The 20,682-nt window shown below is 34.5% G+C and overlaps 1 protein-coding gene across 2 annotated transcripts in view; it reads left to right on the top strand.

Moving 5' to 3' along the window:
• The first annotated feature begins 1,393 nt into the window (after nucleotides 1-1,393).
• LOC110463600 (serine/arginine repetitive matrix protein 2-like) overlaps nucleotides 1,394-20,682 on the top strand; it is a 57,816-nt gene continuing 38,527 nt past the window's right edge. Inside the window, exon 1 of one of the 2 annotated variants that reach the window (XM_021518339.1) lies at nucleotides 1,394-1,455. In XM_021518339.1, the coding sequence (XP_021374014.1) occupies nucleotides 1,419-1,455 (37 nt within the window). In that variant the 5' untranslated portion in view covers nucleotides 1,394-1,418. Of the gene's footprint in view, nucleotides 1,456-19,022; nucleotides 19,373-20,682 lie in introns of those variants that run through there. The other variant, XM_021518340.1, reaches the window with a different exon arrangement.

Genomic DNA, 20,682 nt, shown 5'->3' with positions numbered 1-20,682 from the left:
TACTGCATCAAACGGCAGTTTAGTTTTGATGATTAAAGAACAACAAAAATGATTAACAAAACCCCTTTTAAGGTACAGTTAATTGTGCATGGGTACTTCTGCTATCTTAAAAAATACACTAGACGCTTATCTTCTCCGTGTTGGGTTAAGGGCAGCATAGGAGGTAAAGCTATTATTTACTGTCTGTAGCTAGTATTTGTGATGTTATTGTCTTTCATTTTGCTTTTGTCATTTGTCTTAATTCATAGAGTAAAGATGAACTCGTTCAAAAATAAATAATCAATGGAGACCCAGAGACGTAACCATACTCGCCATCTCTACACGGTACCTTTGTCAGAGGATAAAAAACATCATAGTGTTTGTTTACTACAAAGTAAAATTTTAAAAAAATGAGAATCTATCTTAACTGTCAGCTTTTGGTATTAGTTATATGTTGTTCATATTCATAACAAAATAATGTGTAATATTACAAAAACGGTATTCAAAAATAACTGAAAAGTAACAGAATGCTTGTATCGATATTTAACTCTCCAAGACAATGGTCAGTATACACAATATAAAAGTTGTAATGGGACCCACTCAAGACACTGCTGACAAATAGATGAAATACATCATACCTGTACATTTCACCTACCCCGTGACACAGTTTAGTAATTATTGTAGACAAGGTAAATATCTGTGACACACTTTTTATTCATTTGAACTTGGGTCAAGTAGTCAAACATATATCTTTTTAGTAAATTTGACACGGCCATCTGCTGCTGCTGAATAATTTCTAGGTCCGTCAAAGAGTAAATGGATGATAGGTTACTATTGGTGAAATTAATTTAATAGATGATTCAAATGAAGTATAAAATAGTATTTTCTTCAAATTATTACAGTGATATTGATGGATATGGATTTGGTAATAGAATTCTACATTTCAAACAGCTTATTTTTAAGATAAATATGAATGTGGATATTTATATTTTTGATTTATAAGATATATCGGTTTAGGAAGTATCCATGTATACTTTACCATTATTTCACTACCAGTAGACTGACTCGGTGTTTCGAAATGACGAGTGGCCAAACATATCCAGGGGTTGTGGAAAATATTAAAATATTATTCGAGAAAGCCCTATTTTTAGTTAAAGTAAATTTTGAGATATTTCTAACAAGTGAAGCACATTTGAGCCTTGATATGTTTATGTTAGCTTATGTATTGTTAAGAATGGCAAAGAAATTACAATGTTTAGTGCACAAACGTTACATGTCTCAAAACATTAACGCTGGTTGTGTTACGTAATTGTTGCTCTAACGTTAACTAATCATATGACAAATTACAGACAGACATTAAGATGTTTAACTTTTATTCTTTCAGAAAAGTAACAGTTAAATTTGCCGGTTGATTCGTGCATGTAAACTAAGGACACAAAATGACAGCGACAGGCAACGTAGCAAAAGGTCGCGGAGGTAAGCATCTCAAATTTCATTGCATGAATATTTATTTCTGAATTATCTTAAAATGTTTTATACGTTCCCTATCAAAACCATGGCTATTGCATACACCATACGATATTTCTGCATGTACTTTTGATGTATTGTTTTGTTGCACCTGTTTAAAGATAGAAGAGTTATCTCGCGTTCCTGCATCGGTTGAGAAGAGCATTGACATTGAAAGAATTATCTCCCTTGTAACATGAATTATATCATATTTTGTTATGTACTAAGAGATTTTTAAGTTTTGTAAATATTTTTTAATCATACATCTATGTTTTTTTCCCTTATTTTGGCACTCACGCCTCGGATTATATATATATTAGGAATTTCGTGAAATAGGTGAAGGTTTTCAAGGAATACATGAATGGATAAGGGATAATGTGGATATATGGATTTGACCAGTTATATATTAACTGATTCTCTAAGATAAAAATAATGGTATACATTCTTATATAGGGTTAGGTTATGAACCTAGGGTTAGAAATTATGTGAAATTGGAATTATAAGATGTTGTGTATTTTCAATATTCGGTAAGGCTTGTTAACATATATGTATGTTATGGTTTAAGACAGATGAGAATATGGTTAATTTTGTATCTGGCTAATAATTAAGACATCCCTCCCATAAGCGGTAATTACGGGTTGTTTTTGTTTTTGTTTTTTAAATATATATATGTAAGGAAATGATTAATTTACTAATTTGAAACAGGAAATTTTCTATCGTAAAGACAGAATAGATATATATTTTGATAAATAGTAATACGGTATGTGTGTGGGGAAAATGGGGAGGTGGTAATGGATTGGTATGCAGTGGAAACCAGGAATGAATAATATATCAATATACAAATGATCATCAGATGGTAATATCATATTGCTTTATTGCAATGATTATGTAGAACACGATTCTGTAAAATATAACTATGCAATAGTAGATGACAATTTCAGCAATGCTGTAAATGGACACACGATAAAAGTAAAAATGTATATACAAGTAACATAGAATAAATCACCACTAAATCAACTATTGACAAAATTAGAATGACACAAAGCACCGCCATGATTATTAAAAACGTTGCAGTTCACATACTAGCCATCACACTTATCAAATATAAGTCCATAAAACACTTTCCCGCCTCGTCCCTGGCACGTCCTGCTCTTTCGAGGTAACAAATCACTTTACCAAACTATCACAATCGTTTCTTAGTGTAAAACAACGTTGCAAATACTAGTAGACCTGAAATTTCTGAGACAGTTATGACTGCGAGAATGTCCATGTTATATTTTCATACAATAATTGAAATGAAAAACTGCATTACATATTTGTATTTAAAATAGATAATTAAAAATGGAATGTGTTTACTGTATATAAAATGTAAATTTAAATACTGGGTTTTTTTCGGTCCTGGTTAAGATCGATTGAAATAATTCATAATTTGTAATACAACGCCGTTTTGAGTCCTTTACATTATAATAAGTTTGACAGAAATGAACATATTCGGAATTGATATATAACACTATAATATAGTGTAACATCTTGATCCGACTCATATTTTGTGAAAATAGCATACTTAAAGCATGATAAAGAGGGCCAAACTTGACCAGGTAAATACAGGGAGATGCTTATTCTCACAAACACTGATTTATAGATCAAGATTTCTAGCAAACTGTTAAAAACCACGATGACGTAGGTATACAAATATACTTACGTGTACATAATGCAGAAAACGTAGTGCAATGAGAGATATAATTTTTATGATATGTATGTGTTACAACGCCTTAAAAAATGGGACAAATCTATCTGCATATCAAGGAATCACATTTTATATTTTCCACACGTATATGCAGTACATAGCTACTATAATAAAACAAAGTCACATAAATATTAAAGGTGGTTAGGGGATGTACATTCTGAAATTCTGAAATTCCGGAATTGTAATAAATATACATGTTTTTTCACGCACATCTAAAAAAGGGAGAAAACTGTTATAGGTCTTTTAAACAGTTACCATGTTTCAACATACGAGTTTTTCACCTGATATATGATGGGTCTTTGGTCGAATATGATTTACCTGTACTGATCTCTGCGTATAGTTATCTTACCGGACGATTCTACTTAAAAGTATGTATTGTGCCTTACACGTTTTATGTGTGTTTATCACTAGGAAAGTGTTACCGTATATGTGATCTACCTTTAGGTATATTGAACCAATTCTCCTATTTATGTTACTGTTAATAAGTACAAAAGTTAATTGAAAAAATTAATTTTAATGACTCAATGAAGCTGCAAAGCTAAACCCTGACATTCTATCAGTAATCGATAATATCCGATGTATGTGGTCTGGAGTGACGGCGTCTGTGTCTGAGACAACAAAGACAGAACACGCCGACTACGGATGTTACTTTTTTTTTTTACCTTGAAAAAGGATTTCAATATTTCGTTGGTAACATAGTGACAGCAGGCCTTTTTGTGAACTAGCTAGACATGTTCACACGCAATTCCAATAGTATATATATAAACAGACAGAAACGAAGACAAAGAGAAATTGAGTAGCTCTCTACACCTTTCCTGACGCAATTTGAAAAGTACGAAACTAACAATAGCAGCCAAGTCAACTACTTTGACGTAAAATAACCAATAGAGTGAAAAATAAGGAAGTACTTATGTAGAAATGTTGTTTGTCGATTTACTTATTTTATGGATATTTTGTTCAAAGAGGTTTAATCAGGGGTACTTCAAATGAAAAGGATAAAAATCTATGTCTAAAGTGCTTAAATGCTTATGTATAAATGGTGCAAAAAGGGAAAGGTGCATTTGAAAGAAACCCTTTAAAACGTTAAAAAATATAGCTTTTTATTGCAACAGATAATATATTCCAAACGAGTATTTCAAGCTAACCGTACAATAACAAGATTCCAGCTATCAGGTTTTCGGCAAACCTCCAGGAATGAGGGTCTACAAGCAAGCAGAGTCAACAAACTGTATTTGCACATATTCAAATATTTTCAAAAGGTTAAAATCGATAACTTTTAATCTTTGACATAAAGTTATACCTGTTTATTTTACTTTACCTATATATATATATCGATGTCTTCCAAATGATCCGGTCGTTATCACGATCCGATTTCCAACATGGAGATTTTAGTGTCATATTTACTATAATAGGTAAAGGTGACAAAAAAATCCTGATTTAACATGGTAATCCTAACAATGCAACGTATGTTACAGGAAGTACAAATTGTGTGTACAATTAATTTCTACCCGTTGATGATGTTTATATGATGACTTACTTTATTTTGGCGTTCATATTTTCTAGGTTCCAGTTGTTGCCTCTTCGTATAGCCTTGATTTTGAAAATGAACCGTATTTCGAGTTATGATTCTTATAAAATTAATATAACAAAGAAAGTTTACCGATGTGTAAATCAACTCAGAAAAAATCCTACAAACAGCTTTAAGAGGGAAAAATAAAAAATAAATCGATCCATTATATGTTAAAAAAAACACCATTTGTATTCAATGTGCATTGATTACAGAAAAAAACACTTTGTGTGAATAATTCAGTTATCAGTTTGAGATGTACTGAAAAACATCCGCTTCATTGCGCATTCAAGTGCGTTTAAAATGACTTCTGATGGACTAATTTAATATCACGATGTGTACAACTGGATTATAAAACTGTCAACAATTTCTAACGTAGAAACCCGGAAGCAACTGACGGAGGCCAGCTCTGTTAGAAATCATTAGCTGAAACATGAAACATAATAATTTATTCATACATCAAAGACGATTTAAGTTAATGTCAACTATTATCAAAGTTACATTATTTGGTCACGTAAAACTTCACTTCCTAATGGGATAAATTCATACAGAAATTTAAAAGCCTCTTTAAAATTCAATAGTAAAACAAATTTATTTTTATATCTAACTACTTTAGCAGCAATGTGAAGTTTTGTTTGTATGTTGGCAACAATCACAAGGCTATGATACGTGACTTTTATAGCGACTGCACAACATTATGTCCATCAAAAGGCATCCCTGCAGGTCGGGGATCGAGAAGAGAATACACCTGCTGTTATTCAATGCACGTATTGTAAGAGGAGACTAAAGTGGGAACCCCCTGCAGAATTGAGGATTTGCTTTTGTGCCCTCCACTAGGGAACACAAAAGAAAGTTGCTGAATCCTTTGCAATGTTTTATATCTTATATTTTTCTCTACTTCTCACCACCTTTCATTTTGCTTGGCAACACCTTAAATTTGGCTTTAACGTTGAGCGTTCTTCCAGATGAGGAAGACAATGGGTTCTGTCAACAAGGCCAGTACATACCAAAGTCCTTAAAAATTGTAGTTGTTACTCCCTGCTTAACGTTCAGCATATAGGGTAATGACAACAACTGATTCACCCGTTGTTAGTATAATTAACTGGGCGGAATGGTATTTCAGTGAGACAGCATTATAAGTCGGCATCAGACCTGCGCTATCACAAGGAGGAAGTTATACAAACATACCCTGCCGCCAGCACACAAACACACATGCACGCTTACACAACACATGGATGCATGTCCTTTAACGAACTTGGCTAATGTTAGGACGTAAAACCCTTTACAACTAACCAGTCAATCAATCAGAAGGCAAGCTAACAGATCAAGTATGGTCAGCCATATATTGCCGATAGTGATAATACACCACCAGACACACTGTAAGCTTCTGAACAGTAATATGTATCCAAATACAAAAACGTGGTCGCCGTAGAATGTCTTATTTGAATAATCATTTCATTTGAGGTTTTTGACGCAAGTCTAAGAATTTTTTATTTAAGCGAACATCTGGTAAACTGCAGTTAAAATGATGGCGCTAATGTCAGATTTTAGACTTCAAATTACCCAGAATTGAGATATAAGTTTTGATGATTTGACGGTAGGCTAATATAGTGACGTCACTCGTCAAGCACAGCTCCTCTTTGGGAAATCTAATGTGTGTTTATAACCAAATTTATATATTTGATGTTATGGTCAGCATAATACGGTAGCTATGTAATAAATTTGTAAAATATGGGGAAAGGATTTATGGAAAAATGGCCGAGAAAGTGATAAAAGATAAAGATAATAGTTTACAAAAGTAAGACAGATGCATAAAAGAGACATATTGATTTACAAAAAGACCGATATATATTTATAAGACCTTGAAGTGTGTCTTCCCATAGTTGTGTGATGTGTATTTAATAACAATGTGGGATTATTTATAACATATGATCTAAATTTAGTACAGTAAAATTCATTAATCCGGACTCTGGTCATTCGACAATCTTGATTTGCTATATACATATGTTTACATATACAAATGGACCTTCTGTCAATGTTTCAGTAATCTGGTGTTTTGTTATACTGGTGTGCATAAGACGCCAAAAGAGTCCCAACTAAACCGAGCATACTTATTAGTGTCATATACTTCGATTTACTACCTCGACATCGTTAACAGTATCGAGTAGAACCATTTGACATACATACACTCGATAATATTTACAATTGACCCTTAGTCTGATGCGTACAAAATACTTCTTTTACGGAAGTGATATTGTAAAACCAACATGATCAATGAAAGATTGATTCTGTTGAGAGTGTTAATCTTTATATTCCATACGACTGACACTTTAACTAATGACATTCCAGTGTCATCGGAACCCTGTGTCAGGGGAATTTCTTGCTGTGCGTCAATAGTTTTGAAACGAACCGGAACTGCGAATAGGTATTCACTATATGGCAGTGTATCGTACAATGGTCTATCACGTATACTCAGAATTAGTTGTATTGTTTATATACCCATGGTAGAACAAGGCATACAAGAAAGCAAAAACATTGTCCTTTTTATCGAAAAAAACCCACGGACAATTACTAGCTTAGAGCATGGACACTAATGGTATTCCAGTGTCATCGAGGTTAGCTGACTCTAGTGTCCTGGAAAGTCGATAATAAATTTAGCATGTATACATCGGCGGGGGGCAACAAACTAGCTGCCATCAGCAGATAGCAAATGGCGGGTTTAGAACGTAAATGTAGGAAAGGACCAACAATATGGATTGAAATAAAAGTGATTTTAACAATTATAACGATGTTCGATCGTATTGTAAGAATTTTAGGAACATAAAAAACAAATAACCAAAAGTTGAAACGAATATTGAAGTAAACACACAATTGCAATTGGAACGCAAAATGAATGAAACTTACAATGAAACCATGGTGGGAAACCGAAGAGAATACGACCAGGTGTTTCGGGAAAGCAAGCGTCTTCTGTTTTATTGACATTAACCGTCATGCAAATCTAGATCGAATCTGAGAGGCATGTCCTCAAAACGAGAACTGAACCAGTTAGGATCAAACAACAATGTACGCAAATGAGTATAAAGAAATAGTTGGTATTCATATATCGCTTATGAAAATACATTATTTCCAATCAAAACATACACCTACCCGTATTTAAGGAGCTAAAGTGTTTAATGAAGACATATTATTATTTTATTTTTTTTTTCTTTGATACTCAATCTTAATGAAAACTTGTGGTATCAAAGTAAACTTTCACAATGATAAACCAATGGTTGTGCTATAGATGTATGGTTGTCATGTGCAATGTGTGTCATACTGGAACATCCTGTGAACATTGACAATGCAATAACTTTCATTGTCAATATGAGTTAGGTAACCGTATAAGATGTGGCTATTTCAATAAGACTTGATGGTAGTTTACTAAGTGAATATTGGAAGGCAGAAATGACACATTTTCTTATAGAATTCATGAAATGTGTTTTATAGTGTCTTAACTATTGGTTTTGTTTATAGTTCTCGTTTTTGTCATATAAATTTCTCTCAAGGTTTTTGTCAGAATATGTTGATGCTGTGGTACTCGTATATATATTTTTTGATGCTGTGGTACTCGTATATATATATATATATTTTTTTTTCTTCTCGTCGTTTTCATCACGTTGAAGTGTTTTTGTTCACACGAGTCGACTGTCAGTGCGAATGGGATATTTTGTATTGATTCTCAATTCAATAACCGAGCGATAATTGATAAATATTCTACCCAGATAAGCTTCAAAACGATTGTCATCTATTCTAATTACCATACTCGGGTCATATAGTCAGAAATCGATTGAACACGGCACATAGTATAGGGGTAACGTGGGACTAATAAATAATGCATTACCCTATGTTGACGAGTGACTGAAGTATAGATAATGCAGTAGTGTAGAGGAAATGATACGGTTACTTGAGAACTATCATCGTTAATTTGATCAGGGTATTGTTTTACAATTACCGTAAATATTTTAAAAAGAGGGCAAGCCCGATTAATACCAATTTAAAGAAATAATCACAGGGGTGTCGTTATACAAATTTCTGAAGAGTATACTGTAATTCTATCTATAAAAGCATACTCGTTTTTGGTTCAGAATGTTTTATTGCATAGGTCTCACATGCAATAGGACAATTTTAATAAGTTTTTAAACAAGGAAGAAAACCTATTACAAATATTACTGCAAAAATAAATACAATTGGAGTATACCAAAGTTATCAAACTGGGGTAGATGACCATGGGCCACCAAAAATAAAAATTGAAACAGTTAGTGACAGATTATTGACAAATAAATAATTCATCAGCTTATTTAAAAAAATGTTTACATGAACAGGTTTTTGTTATAAATAGTTTCTCCGGATTTGGCAGAGAGCATTTTGAATGGTGCAGTACTAACTGATTTTCATGGTTAAGTTTCTGTTTTTAGTGAAGATTTCGTGATATTGTAGAAGTCGCTTTTCCTTTCGGAGCTTCAGGTCTTTTTAAACCCTCCGCAACAAAGTTAGGGGTATACTGGAATCAGGTTGTCCGTCTGTCAGTCTGTCTGTCCGTCTGTGGACACAATGTAGTACCGTGTACTCCTCCTAAACTACTGGATTGATTTCAATAATTTGCTGTTAACAATCCTTGCATTTGGAGATGTGCGTAAAGTACTTTTCATTCGGTTATCTCCCCTTTTTACGAAGTTATGGCCCTTGGTTCATAAACCTTCTCTAGACTATGACATTGTGTAGAAAACGCAAGAACTTTTTTTTATGTTTTATTCAATTCCTTCAAAATTTTGTAAGGTAATACTACAAGCAATAATGTTTAACATATGTAACGTTTTTTGTCAGATTTCAACTTTCCGCGTTTTGAAAGGTCAAAGGTCACGAATGAATTACGTTACTGAAATGAATAAATATCTCGGAAACGGAAGGTATTTTGTATACACATATGCATGTAGGCATTGATTCAATCTACTTTACTGACAACTTCCGATGTCCTGGCGTCAGAGGTCAAAGGTTACGAATGAATTACGTTACCGAAATGGCTAACTATCTCGGAAACAGTAGGTATTTTGTATACACATAAACATAAGAGTATCGTAGCCACTTATGCAAGCTATATTATGACAAACTTCCAAGGTCATGAGGTCAAAGGTCATAGGTCACAGATGCATAATGTTACTTAAATGGCTAATTATGGCAGAAATGGTAGGTATTTTGTATACACATACCTTGGAGTAAATGTAGCATTTCTATAAGCTACATTGTGACAAAATGTTGGCGGCGATTTTTCTCTCGAATTTACTTGTGGCTTCTAATTGTCCTTGCATACGAATGTTGTGATTTATTTATTAATTTTATTTGTTAACCCCTTCGTAAAGATGTATCTGTATAGAATTTTTTTTTAACGACTAATTGCTTTTATTTTAACTGATAACCATTTCTTATTGTAAAGGTGTTCACGTTTAATCCATCCACAGTAATAATAAGTAGGTATATCATTAATTCCTTCATAATTCAACAAGTAAAATAGTACATGGTATTCATTTCGTTAAACCAATTACTCGTGAAAACTCATCGATTTCCAGTAGAATAATAATGCACCATTCGAAACCAATCGAGAAATAATCATATATCATGTCTCGCCAATATCGCTATCGATTCTATCACGTTGCTTTGTGTTTAGATAGATTTACGTGATTGGGTCGACCGTGAACGCTATATCGGCTACCACAGCAACTTTCGTGTTATCGAGTGGCAAAACAAGACCGCGGGTCTCTTTGAAGCTTGTTTATAATTAGTCAGACTGAAATTAAAATGTCATTATCAAAAAAAAAAAACTCGATCGTGTCAATTTCAAAATTAGAACACTTGTTTGCTGTCTCTGGGTTGATGTATCGACGTCGATTTGTAAAGCGCCATGCAGTTAGGCATGTGTAAATATCTGTTGCTGCGGGAGGGGGGGGGGGCATTGTAGAGTTGGCATACACTGATCAGATGTTAACTGCAATACAGTGACATTGTAGAGATGGCATACACTGACCAGATATTTACTGCAGTGAAGGGACATTGTAGAGATGACATACACTGAACAGATGTTAACTGCAGTGGAGGGACATTGTAGAGTTGGCATACACTGATCAGATGTTAACTTCAGTGGAGGGACATTATAGAGTTGGCATACACTGAACAGATGTTAACTGCAGTGGAGGGACATTGTAGAGTTGGCATATACTGAACAGACGTTAACTGCAGTGAAGGGACATTGTAGAGATGACATACACTGACCAGATATTTACTTCAGTGGAGGGACATTGTAGAGTTGGCATACACTGAACAGATGTTAACTGCAGTGGAGGGATTTTATAGAGTTGGCATACACTGACCAGATATTTACTTCAGTGGAGGGACATTATAGAGTTGGCATACACTGAACAGATGTTAACTGCAGTGGAGGGACATTGTAGAGTTGGCATACACTGAACAGATGTTAACTGCAGTGGAGGGATTTTATAGAGTTGGCATACACTGACCAGATATTTACTTAAATGGAGGGACATTTTAGAGATGGCGTACACTGACCAGATATTTACTTCAGTGGAGGGACATTGTAGAGATGGCATACACTGAATAGATGTTAACTGCAGTGGAGGGACATTGAAGAGTTGGCATACACTGAATAGATATTAACTTGATTTAAACATATTTTATTTGTCATTCAACAAAAAGGATAAGGCACAAGTAATCTCAACTTAGAAACGCCCTCTCCAGATATAACCTGTAATGGAGGGAAATTGTAGACTTGGCATACACTGAAAAGATATTTACTGCAGTGGAGGGACATTGTAAAGTTGGCATACACTGGCCAGATGTTAACTGCAGTGGAGGGATTTTATAGAGTTGGCATACACTGGTCAGATGTTAACTGCAGTGGCGGGATTTTATAGAGTTGGCATACACCGAACAGATATTTACTGCAGTGGAGGGACATTGTAGAGTTTGCATACACTGAATAGATATTAACTTCAGTGGAGGGACATTGTAGAGTTGGCATATACACTTAACATATATTTACTGCAGTGGAGGGACATTGTAGAGTTGGCATACACTGAACAGATATTTTATTTCAGGGGGGGGGGGGNGTAGTGCTGGCATACACTGAACAGATATTTACTGCAGTGGAGGGACATTGTAGAGATGGTATACACTGACCAGATATTTACTTCAGTGGAGGGACATTATAGAGTTGGCATACACTGAGAAGATATTGACTGCATTGGGGGACATTGTAGAGTTGGCATACACTGACCAGATGTTAACTGCAGTGGCGGGATTTTATAGAGTTGGCATACACCGAACAGATATTTACTGCAGTGGAGGGACATTGTAGTGATGGCATACACTGACCAGATGTTAACTGCAGTGGAGGGACATTGTAGAGATGACATACACTGAACAGATATTTACTGCAGTGGAGGGACATTGTAGAGTTGGCATACACTGAACATATATTAACTGCATTATAGTGACATATTAGGTGTTAACTGTAGTGGAGGGATTTTATAAACTGACCACAATGATGAGGGGGTGGGGGTGATTGTAGTTTATACAAAAAACTTGCGATAAACATCGATTTAATCCGTATGACATGTCATATGATACTATTTGACCAATCATTTTCACAAAACAACTAGGTGAAATGTCTTATAACGCAACAGAGAAGTGAATAAATGTAAGCTCTTAGCTTGTTTTCTTCACTTTTTCTCTGGAATCATGTGTAGTCTCATTATTGACAAATATCTATGCATAAACAAAACTTAATGCAATTATGAAAAGATCAACGAAGACACATTATCTAGTATTTGTACTCTTTTCACCGTTAAATAAGTAAGTTAAAGAACTTAAACATGAATTTGGTATCACTTATATCAAAATGTCAAGTCTGCCACGCTAGGAAGCTTCCTTAAAAAAAAGAAAAAAATGAGAACTTTGAACCAAACAAAACAGACTTGGCATTTCGTGACGATGCCAGTTTTGATACATGTAACCTAATTGAGAACAATGTATTATTTGACATCGAAGAGATAGCTTGCTTGCGTGATGACTGCGTACTTTCATTAGCTGCAATAAAAAGAAGGCTGTTTGTTATTTAGAGTGACCTTTCTCTATCTATATCAGTCTCTGCAACAACGTCATCAATGGCGTTTTCAATACAGTTGTAATACTGTAGATAGTGATCAGGTATTCATTGTATGTAGGTTGTCGGTGTAATCAATGTTTAGGATGACAAAAGATAACATAAAGGATATTGCAAATAATTTCAAACATTGAAAAACAAATCCTTCCCTTGATGGGTTTCAGAGGGATGCCCATTACTTAAAACCGTGGTAAATAGTATTCTTTTACTAATTGGTTTAAAAAATTACACTCGGAAGTTAAACATGGATACTTTAAAAGCGTCTGTAATTTGTTTAAACCAATGCAGGTGAACAATGTATGAATGTCATTTAAGACTGTTTGGGCAAGACCTTGAACCAGGAGATTTCTTTTTCATAGCTGCCTGACTAGGTTTGTTTCATTTTGTAGCTCGTCAATATCCGTATGGGAAGTAATATAAAACCCCTATTAATGGTAATTGATAGTTTTTCTCAAAGGCAAGTCTATGTGAATTTGAAGATATCAATTTACATACATCACCTTTATTGACGTTTCCAATCACGAAGTTGTCGTTATCGAAGGCTATGGAAGACCAATAACAGAATACTTTGCCTACGTAATTACCGTGCGGGCGATACAGGTTTATATGTTCTAGGAAATACTTTTAAATGTTTTGCCAACATACAGGTGGCTCTAGTCGATTGATTTCCGGTGACTGCAGTTTTCCTTTAACACTACTGCATGCATACACATGACCAGACACGTCATATGCCGCGCGTGGTGCAAGAAGCGTTTACGTCATTGTACTTCCGTCATTTTATGTGCGTGTATGGTGTCTCGTTGTTCACCGTCTTCTTTACATTTGAATTTCGATTCTGTTTTGTGTGTGATGACGCTGTGGTCTTTATCCAATATCCATCACAGTTCTCACCGTGTTCCATATAAATGCTGCAGGTCGGTGTGTTTTCCTCCAGATACTCCGGTTTTCTTTCACCACCATAACAACATAGCTTGTCCTTATCAAAACATATCTGTTAATAGGACGTAAAGCACAACAAACGAAATCCCAAATAAATCAGGTATATGATGCCATTTGAAATTTATCTTCAATGTCTGGGATATTTAGTTGTTGAAGGCCATAGCCATATTTGATTAAGTTTGTTTTTTCTAGTTTGAAATATAATTCTGTACATTTTTTAAAAATTTATAGATCTATATATTTGACTCTACTAACGTATGGTCGCATTTCATTGCTTCATAAAATTGTGCTATTGGATAAAAGAGAACACGGATTCACCATGTTTTTGTCCCAATAGACCATACACATGCAAAACTATTTCTAAAGCCTCTCTTGTTTTGGTAATGTAAACCGATAACCTGTTCTTGACTGGCTTTGAACAAGTTTGATTTTTCGATTTAGGGTACACGCATGCATGTAAATATCTAACCATCTCCACTTATATTCCACATTAAACATGAAAAAATGATAAATGTTTGCATGAAAAAGAATAAAACTTGATGATCCTTGTCACTTGTACTTAGGAATACAACCAATCGCATTTCGATACAGATTGACGTGGTAGAATATATATAATTATCTAATGTTTGGTATTATATTGGTATTATATTGTTATACATTAATCGGGCATCGAAAAAATGCCGTGAATAAATTAAACCAAGCCTTATTTTATAAACAAATGTAGTTTGTTTTATTCATGAATGGGCCGTTGTTGTTTACAAACTATAATAATTTTCTATTCAATATTTCTGCGTCAACAATTAATCCCTATCTTGTTTGTTTATTACCACTTTTGGATTGTATTGATCCCAGTTTCACTTATTTAAAATCAAACCGATACGGAGTTTAAAATGCCCTGATTTTTAGAACTACAAATGACATAAACCCGTCAAACAAATCGTTGAATGTATATAGCTAGATAGTTAACTGTCTGTTTTCCACCAGGACGAAAATTAAAACGCCGCTGCGACAGTTTAGAAACATAAAAAAAAATCTCATCGAGTGCGTATATGGCAGAACTGTCCAGGGTAAGAAAGGGTGTACGAAATTCTATCTTACATCCCATTTCACGTGCGTGACGTCACAATGGGACAACAATGAAATCGGAAATATTGCGATGCCGCGATGCGGAAATTGCGATGACTCTTTTTGTGGTTTCTGAGCTGATTCTATGGGTTGAAATGGGAGAAAAGTACGCTTTCATGCCACGTGTCGTAGAAAAGGGAAATTTTACCCTCAATATTTTACAAATTGATGCAAAACCCTCGGCTATCCAGTTTGAAAACCCCTTGGGTGGACTTTTCCTATCCTACGCCAATTGGTAGGAAAGAGTATTTTAATCTTTGTTAACATTATCGTTTTAATGAATAAAAAATATCAACATTCGGTTGATTTGGATATTTCTGTCATCCCTTTGTTGCATTTTTGTAGTGACGGACGCTATGTAGAAATCAACCTCATAGTCTTACGGTTGATAAAGATTTATATTAGATGAGGTTCGCGTTTTCTGAACACCACCCGAATAGAAGTAGGTGTATATTGAAAAATCACAATGTAAATGTGAATTTGGAACATTTGTGCGGTTATATTTTGAACAATGCATGAGTTAAGAAAGTTTATTACAAGACGAACAGTTAACATTTTTTTTTTTAATTATGCATTAAGGTTTACTGTAACGATTAATTCCTTCTATCGGTACTGTTAAACATTAACCTTACCAGTCTGATATCAATGAAATATTCAAGGTGTTGATAAATACATTCGATGATTAATCGTCCATACTCTTCAAAATGGTTTCAGTGGCGCATTTCCTGTGGTATAATGAATAGATTAAGGTATTTAATCGTTGTTACAATGCTGTTCATTCACACTGAACGCTGCTTAAGGTGCAAAGATGAAATAGATATTAAAGAATGTAATCGGTTTTGCTTTAGCACATTGTCACCTTTTTTGTAGATTTCAATGGAAAGTGTGACATAGAATAGTCATTAATCATACATATCTGTCCCTAACATAATGACACAGTTTTACACCAAAGTTCAAATGTCAAATACAAAGAAACGCTTTTCTTGAAATCAATCAATTTCCGTTTGAAACCCTTACATTTTTTATTGATTGAAACATACTTAAATAATTCCGTTTTTTAAGTAAGAATGACTGCGATCGAACAATTAACAAGTATTTATTCTTAACACATGGCATTGGAACTAAAGGTTGCCAAATATCTTTAACCCAATACGGTGATTTTCATGGCAAATAATTGCTATTCTATCTCTTCGATTGCATGACACCAGTGTAGTTCACTACTTCATTTCACACTCGTCTCGTAGACTCATTTTGAATGGTTTATCAATGCATATTAAACATAATGTACTAACATAATTGATTGGATTGCTTTCGAGGATTTCGATTCCTGAAAACACCAATGCATCCATCAAGTAGATCAGAACAGTGACGGAGTTACCTTGCATCTTGCACACACAAATATATTACGTACTGTATTCGTCTATATAACCTAAAGCCTTTTTACGATAAATAAAATATGCGTATAACGTCAGCAGATATAACAGAAAAAACGTGTGAGGTAAATGATTTTTACACTCCCTATCATATCTTAGACATTTACACTACCTATTATATCTTTGACCTTTACACTCCCTATCATATCTTAGACCTTTACACTCCCTATGATATTTTAGACCTTTACACTCCCTATCGTATCTTAGACCTTTACACTCCCTATCATATCTTATACCTTTACACTCCCTATCTTATCTTAGACATTTACACTACCTATTATATCTTAGACCTTTACACTACCTATCATATCTTAGACCTTTACACTCCCTATCGTATATTAGACCTTTACACTCCCTATCATATCTTATACCTTTACACTCCCTATCTTATCTTATACCTGTACACTCCCTATCTCATCTTAGACCTTTACACTCCCTATCATATCTTAGACATTTACACTACCTAATTTATCTTTGACCTTTACACTCCCTATCATATCTTATACCATTACACTCCCTATCGTATCTTAGACCTTTACACTCCCTATCTTATCTTATACCTTTACACTCCCTATCTTATCTTATACCTGTACACTCCCTATCTCATCTTAGACCTTTACACTCCCTATCTTATCTTAGACCTTTACACTCCCTATCATATCTTAGACCTTTACACTCCCTATCATATCTTAGACATTTACACTACCTAATTTAGCTTTGACCTTTACACTCCCTATCATATCTTATACCATTACACTCCCTATCTTATCTTATACCTTTACACTCCCTATCATATCTTATACCTTTACACTCCCTATCTTATCTTAGACCTTTACACTCCCTATCATATCTTAGACCTTCCTTTAACACTTTCCCCTTAAACTACTCGGCAAATATAGTAAATGCTATACGAACCATGAATTCCTGTTGACAGGCCGTCAACCAATCGCTATTCGGTTACATCCAATCACACTGTAATAATACATGGGAGTTCAAGTTGCGCCACAGTCTGTTGCTCATTAGTGTATATTAATATAAACGGTACATTGTTTGAATTGACACATTTCGTTGACGTCAAGTTTTTACAGAGTCGAGAGCTTATCTGGACTGGCTGACATGTCGGCTGTTTTTTGTGTGTTTTTCAACGCATAAGTTCATTTTATTATGTTTAAATGATATAAACATGTAAATGATATTAAATAATACCGAACATAGCAGCAACGCTAGAAATCTATCAAATGTGGAAGGTTTGAAATGTCCTGGTTGCTGGTACAATAACGATCGCGCCAGCCTACAGAAATCTTCACGGTTGCCGGAACAATCACGCAAGCCATTAGCAGTGAGGACAATATCTTAAAAGCAACCCCAAGTTGTTGGAATGACCAGAGAGACATAATAAATATATGCTTCGTCTCTCGAATGTCTGAAAGGAAATGATCGAATTCTGGTCAGCGTTAGTCATCGGTGATCGTGTTGTTCGCTGGCTCGTCAGACAGCTTTAAAAACGTTGTCAAAGAATGCCACTATTGATGTATAAACGTAAACGCTTGCTGCATAGAATTGTCCCAATGACCTCGTTGTCCAAAATCAATATTAACAAGACGCATATGAATGCGAACTATTCAAATTTAAATAATGAATTAAATGAGTAGTTTCTGTCCAAAATGCTTAACATTTTGTAAACTTTTGTTTATTATCTTTTGCTATGTAAAATATATCTGAATAAGAACTTAAAAAACTGTAATTCAGTTTTATATCATCTGTGTGTCAAGTTTAGTGTCTTTGAAAAGAGCCATTATAAGTTGAACTAGCAATCTTAAACATTAACGAATTACTCTCGCCTGCAATAATTTCCCCTTATTCCTGTACTTTAAGCCTTTAACAGCATTCTTTTGAAATCACACGATGATTTGTAACTTTCTAGGTACTGAATTAATTATAAAACTGTTTTCATACAATGAAAAGTCATTCTAGTTAACCGTAATTACACAGTATTGATCTGCATCGATTATCAAATATAATATTGATTAATCTCTACCAGCGTCGCCTATGCTCGTGTGAACAAGTTATCCTCCTATTATTAATGGGATAACAGAAAAACGATTTTGTGTCTATTGATAAGGTATGAAGGGCGAAGCGATAGATGTGTATTATAATTTAATGTTGATAGACTATGATTTGTTGGTTAGCTAGTTACCTGGTTATATATATCGTTCCTGTTTCCCTGGGACACTCACTTAATGTTATGAGAGCTACTCAAACAGCCGACATCCGCGTCAGATTATTAATGAGACTCCATGAAACTTATTATGTAAGTAAATTAAGTAAAACGACACAAAGCGCTGCATGATAAGGATTGATACAGCGCGTGGCTTTGCCTTTAAACTGTGCACGTGGATTACATATACTTTAAGTGCTTATTACTGTGGGGTCCTCTTTCGGATTGGTCAGGGTCGTTTAAAAGCATATGCCTCTCCTGTGACAAGATGTTATTGCGTCCGGGTGGCAGGGCACTGACATATGGTTGATGAGAATAACCATGAGCTAATATGGAACGCGGACATGGATACACATGACACAAACAAGCCCTCCGCAATAGATTTGTTTAGCTGTGTAATAACGGTTGGTACCTCAGTTGAATAAACACGTTTTTATCGAGTGGCTGGTAGTCGACTCTAAGGATGGACTCAACTTCAATAACAGGAGAAGATGGAATCAATAGCTCTCGTGTAATAGAAAGTACAAGTCTATCTGAGTGAGTTTACCGACAAACATTGTATTATAGAACAAATTCGTCCCAGTGGAATTATTGCTCCACGTGTGATACTAACGCAAGGACCCCAAGCTTGTCCTGTCCTGCAAAGGTAAGAGAAGGTTCATAAATTACGGTTTAACTATGCTTTGACAAGCTGTTAGTCATATACATTTATTGGTGGAGAAGATAGTCAATTTGGCTGATGAAACCAATGTTTAAATGAAATCTCAGGTTCATGTTTTTGTTTTGTTTTTTTGTTTGTTTGTTTATATGTGCGTTTTTTTTGTATTTTATTCCTTTTTTGTCTTTCCATTTCTGTGATGTTTCCTCAGTATCTATTGTTTTTTACCTTGATTTTTTAGTTTGGAATTGGTCTTTAAATTTAACGATGTGGTGTGCTTGATGGTAAATAAGTATATAGATATATAAATAATTTCTTATAACATCATGTTTTGTATCCTAATCATATTACCATTTTCATTGTTTTAATTAAACATGAACTCCTGGTTAATTGATTATCGGAAACGATACATTTCGCTTACAGTCATGTGTAAATTTATTGCTTATACATAGGATGTAATTTGATTTTACAGCATGATAAGGAAAGCTATTAGTTATACAATTTGTCGGGATATTTTGTATAGCCAAAACAACATCAGCATACATGAATTGTTTTCACTTACTGTCCGTATTACTTTTTTATAACTTATTGTTTAAACATAACATAGACATTGATATGATCGAATGAAGGAGAAAACAATGGTTTTTTTTGCTACTGTTTGTCTTTAATGATAACCATCTGGCATTGCAATATCGGTTATCGGTTACAAATTGACGTGCCGCAGTATTGTACAATATGAATTACGTCTCGCCATGAATTTTATGGAATAAAGTCGTTTAAAGTTAATTAATTGAAAACCAAAATTACAGAAATTGCTTGCGACTTACATCATGCCATGCCTACTCCTACTCAAAACGGGGGGTGAAGTCATTAATAGCATTAAGCCAGAAACCTCATATTTGTCGCTTCATATCTTTTTATATGGGAGCATTCTCGAAGTCGAAAACAATGGAACTCTTCTTCAAGCTTATAATTGATGCAGTGATGTCTACTACTTGTTATGTCCCCGCCCATGTCCGTCCCGTCCTGTCGCGTTGCGTCGCTTCGCGTCCCATCCATGAGCGGGGGCATTTATGTCTTTCAGACGTTTTTAGTTGTTTTATATATTGTATTATCGCAGTAGGAAGTACAAACATGAACATCATCTATTGTTTTTCATTCCTTAAACCTATTATACAACGATTGATAGAACAACCGTAACGTTTTGATGGCAAGCAAAGAAAGTATAATCATCCATAAACTAGAGAGATAATGAAAATGTTCTTGTTACACAACCAATAAGTGTTGTTATTGGTCAT

Source organism: Mizuhopecten yessoensis, unplaced genomic scaffold, assembly GCF_002113885.1.
Source record: "Mizuhopecten yessoensis strain PY_sf001 unplaced genomic scaffold, ASM211388v2 scaffold10917, whole genome shotgun sequence".
Taxonomy (NCBI): Eukaryota; Metazoa; Mollusca; class Bivalvia; order Pectinida; family Pectinidae; genus Mizuhopecten; species Mizuhopecten yessoensis.
The sequence above is the reverse complement of the archived record's forward strand: the minus strand, read 5'-3'. Positions and strand labels throughout refer to the sequence as shown.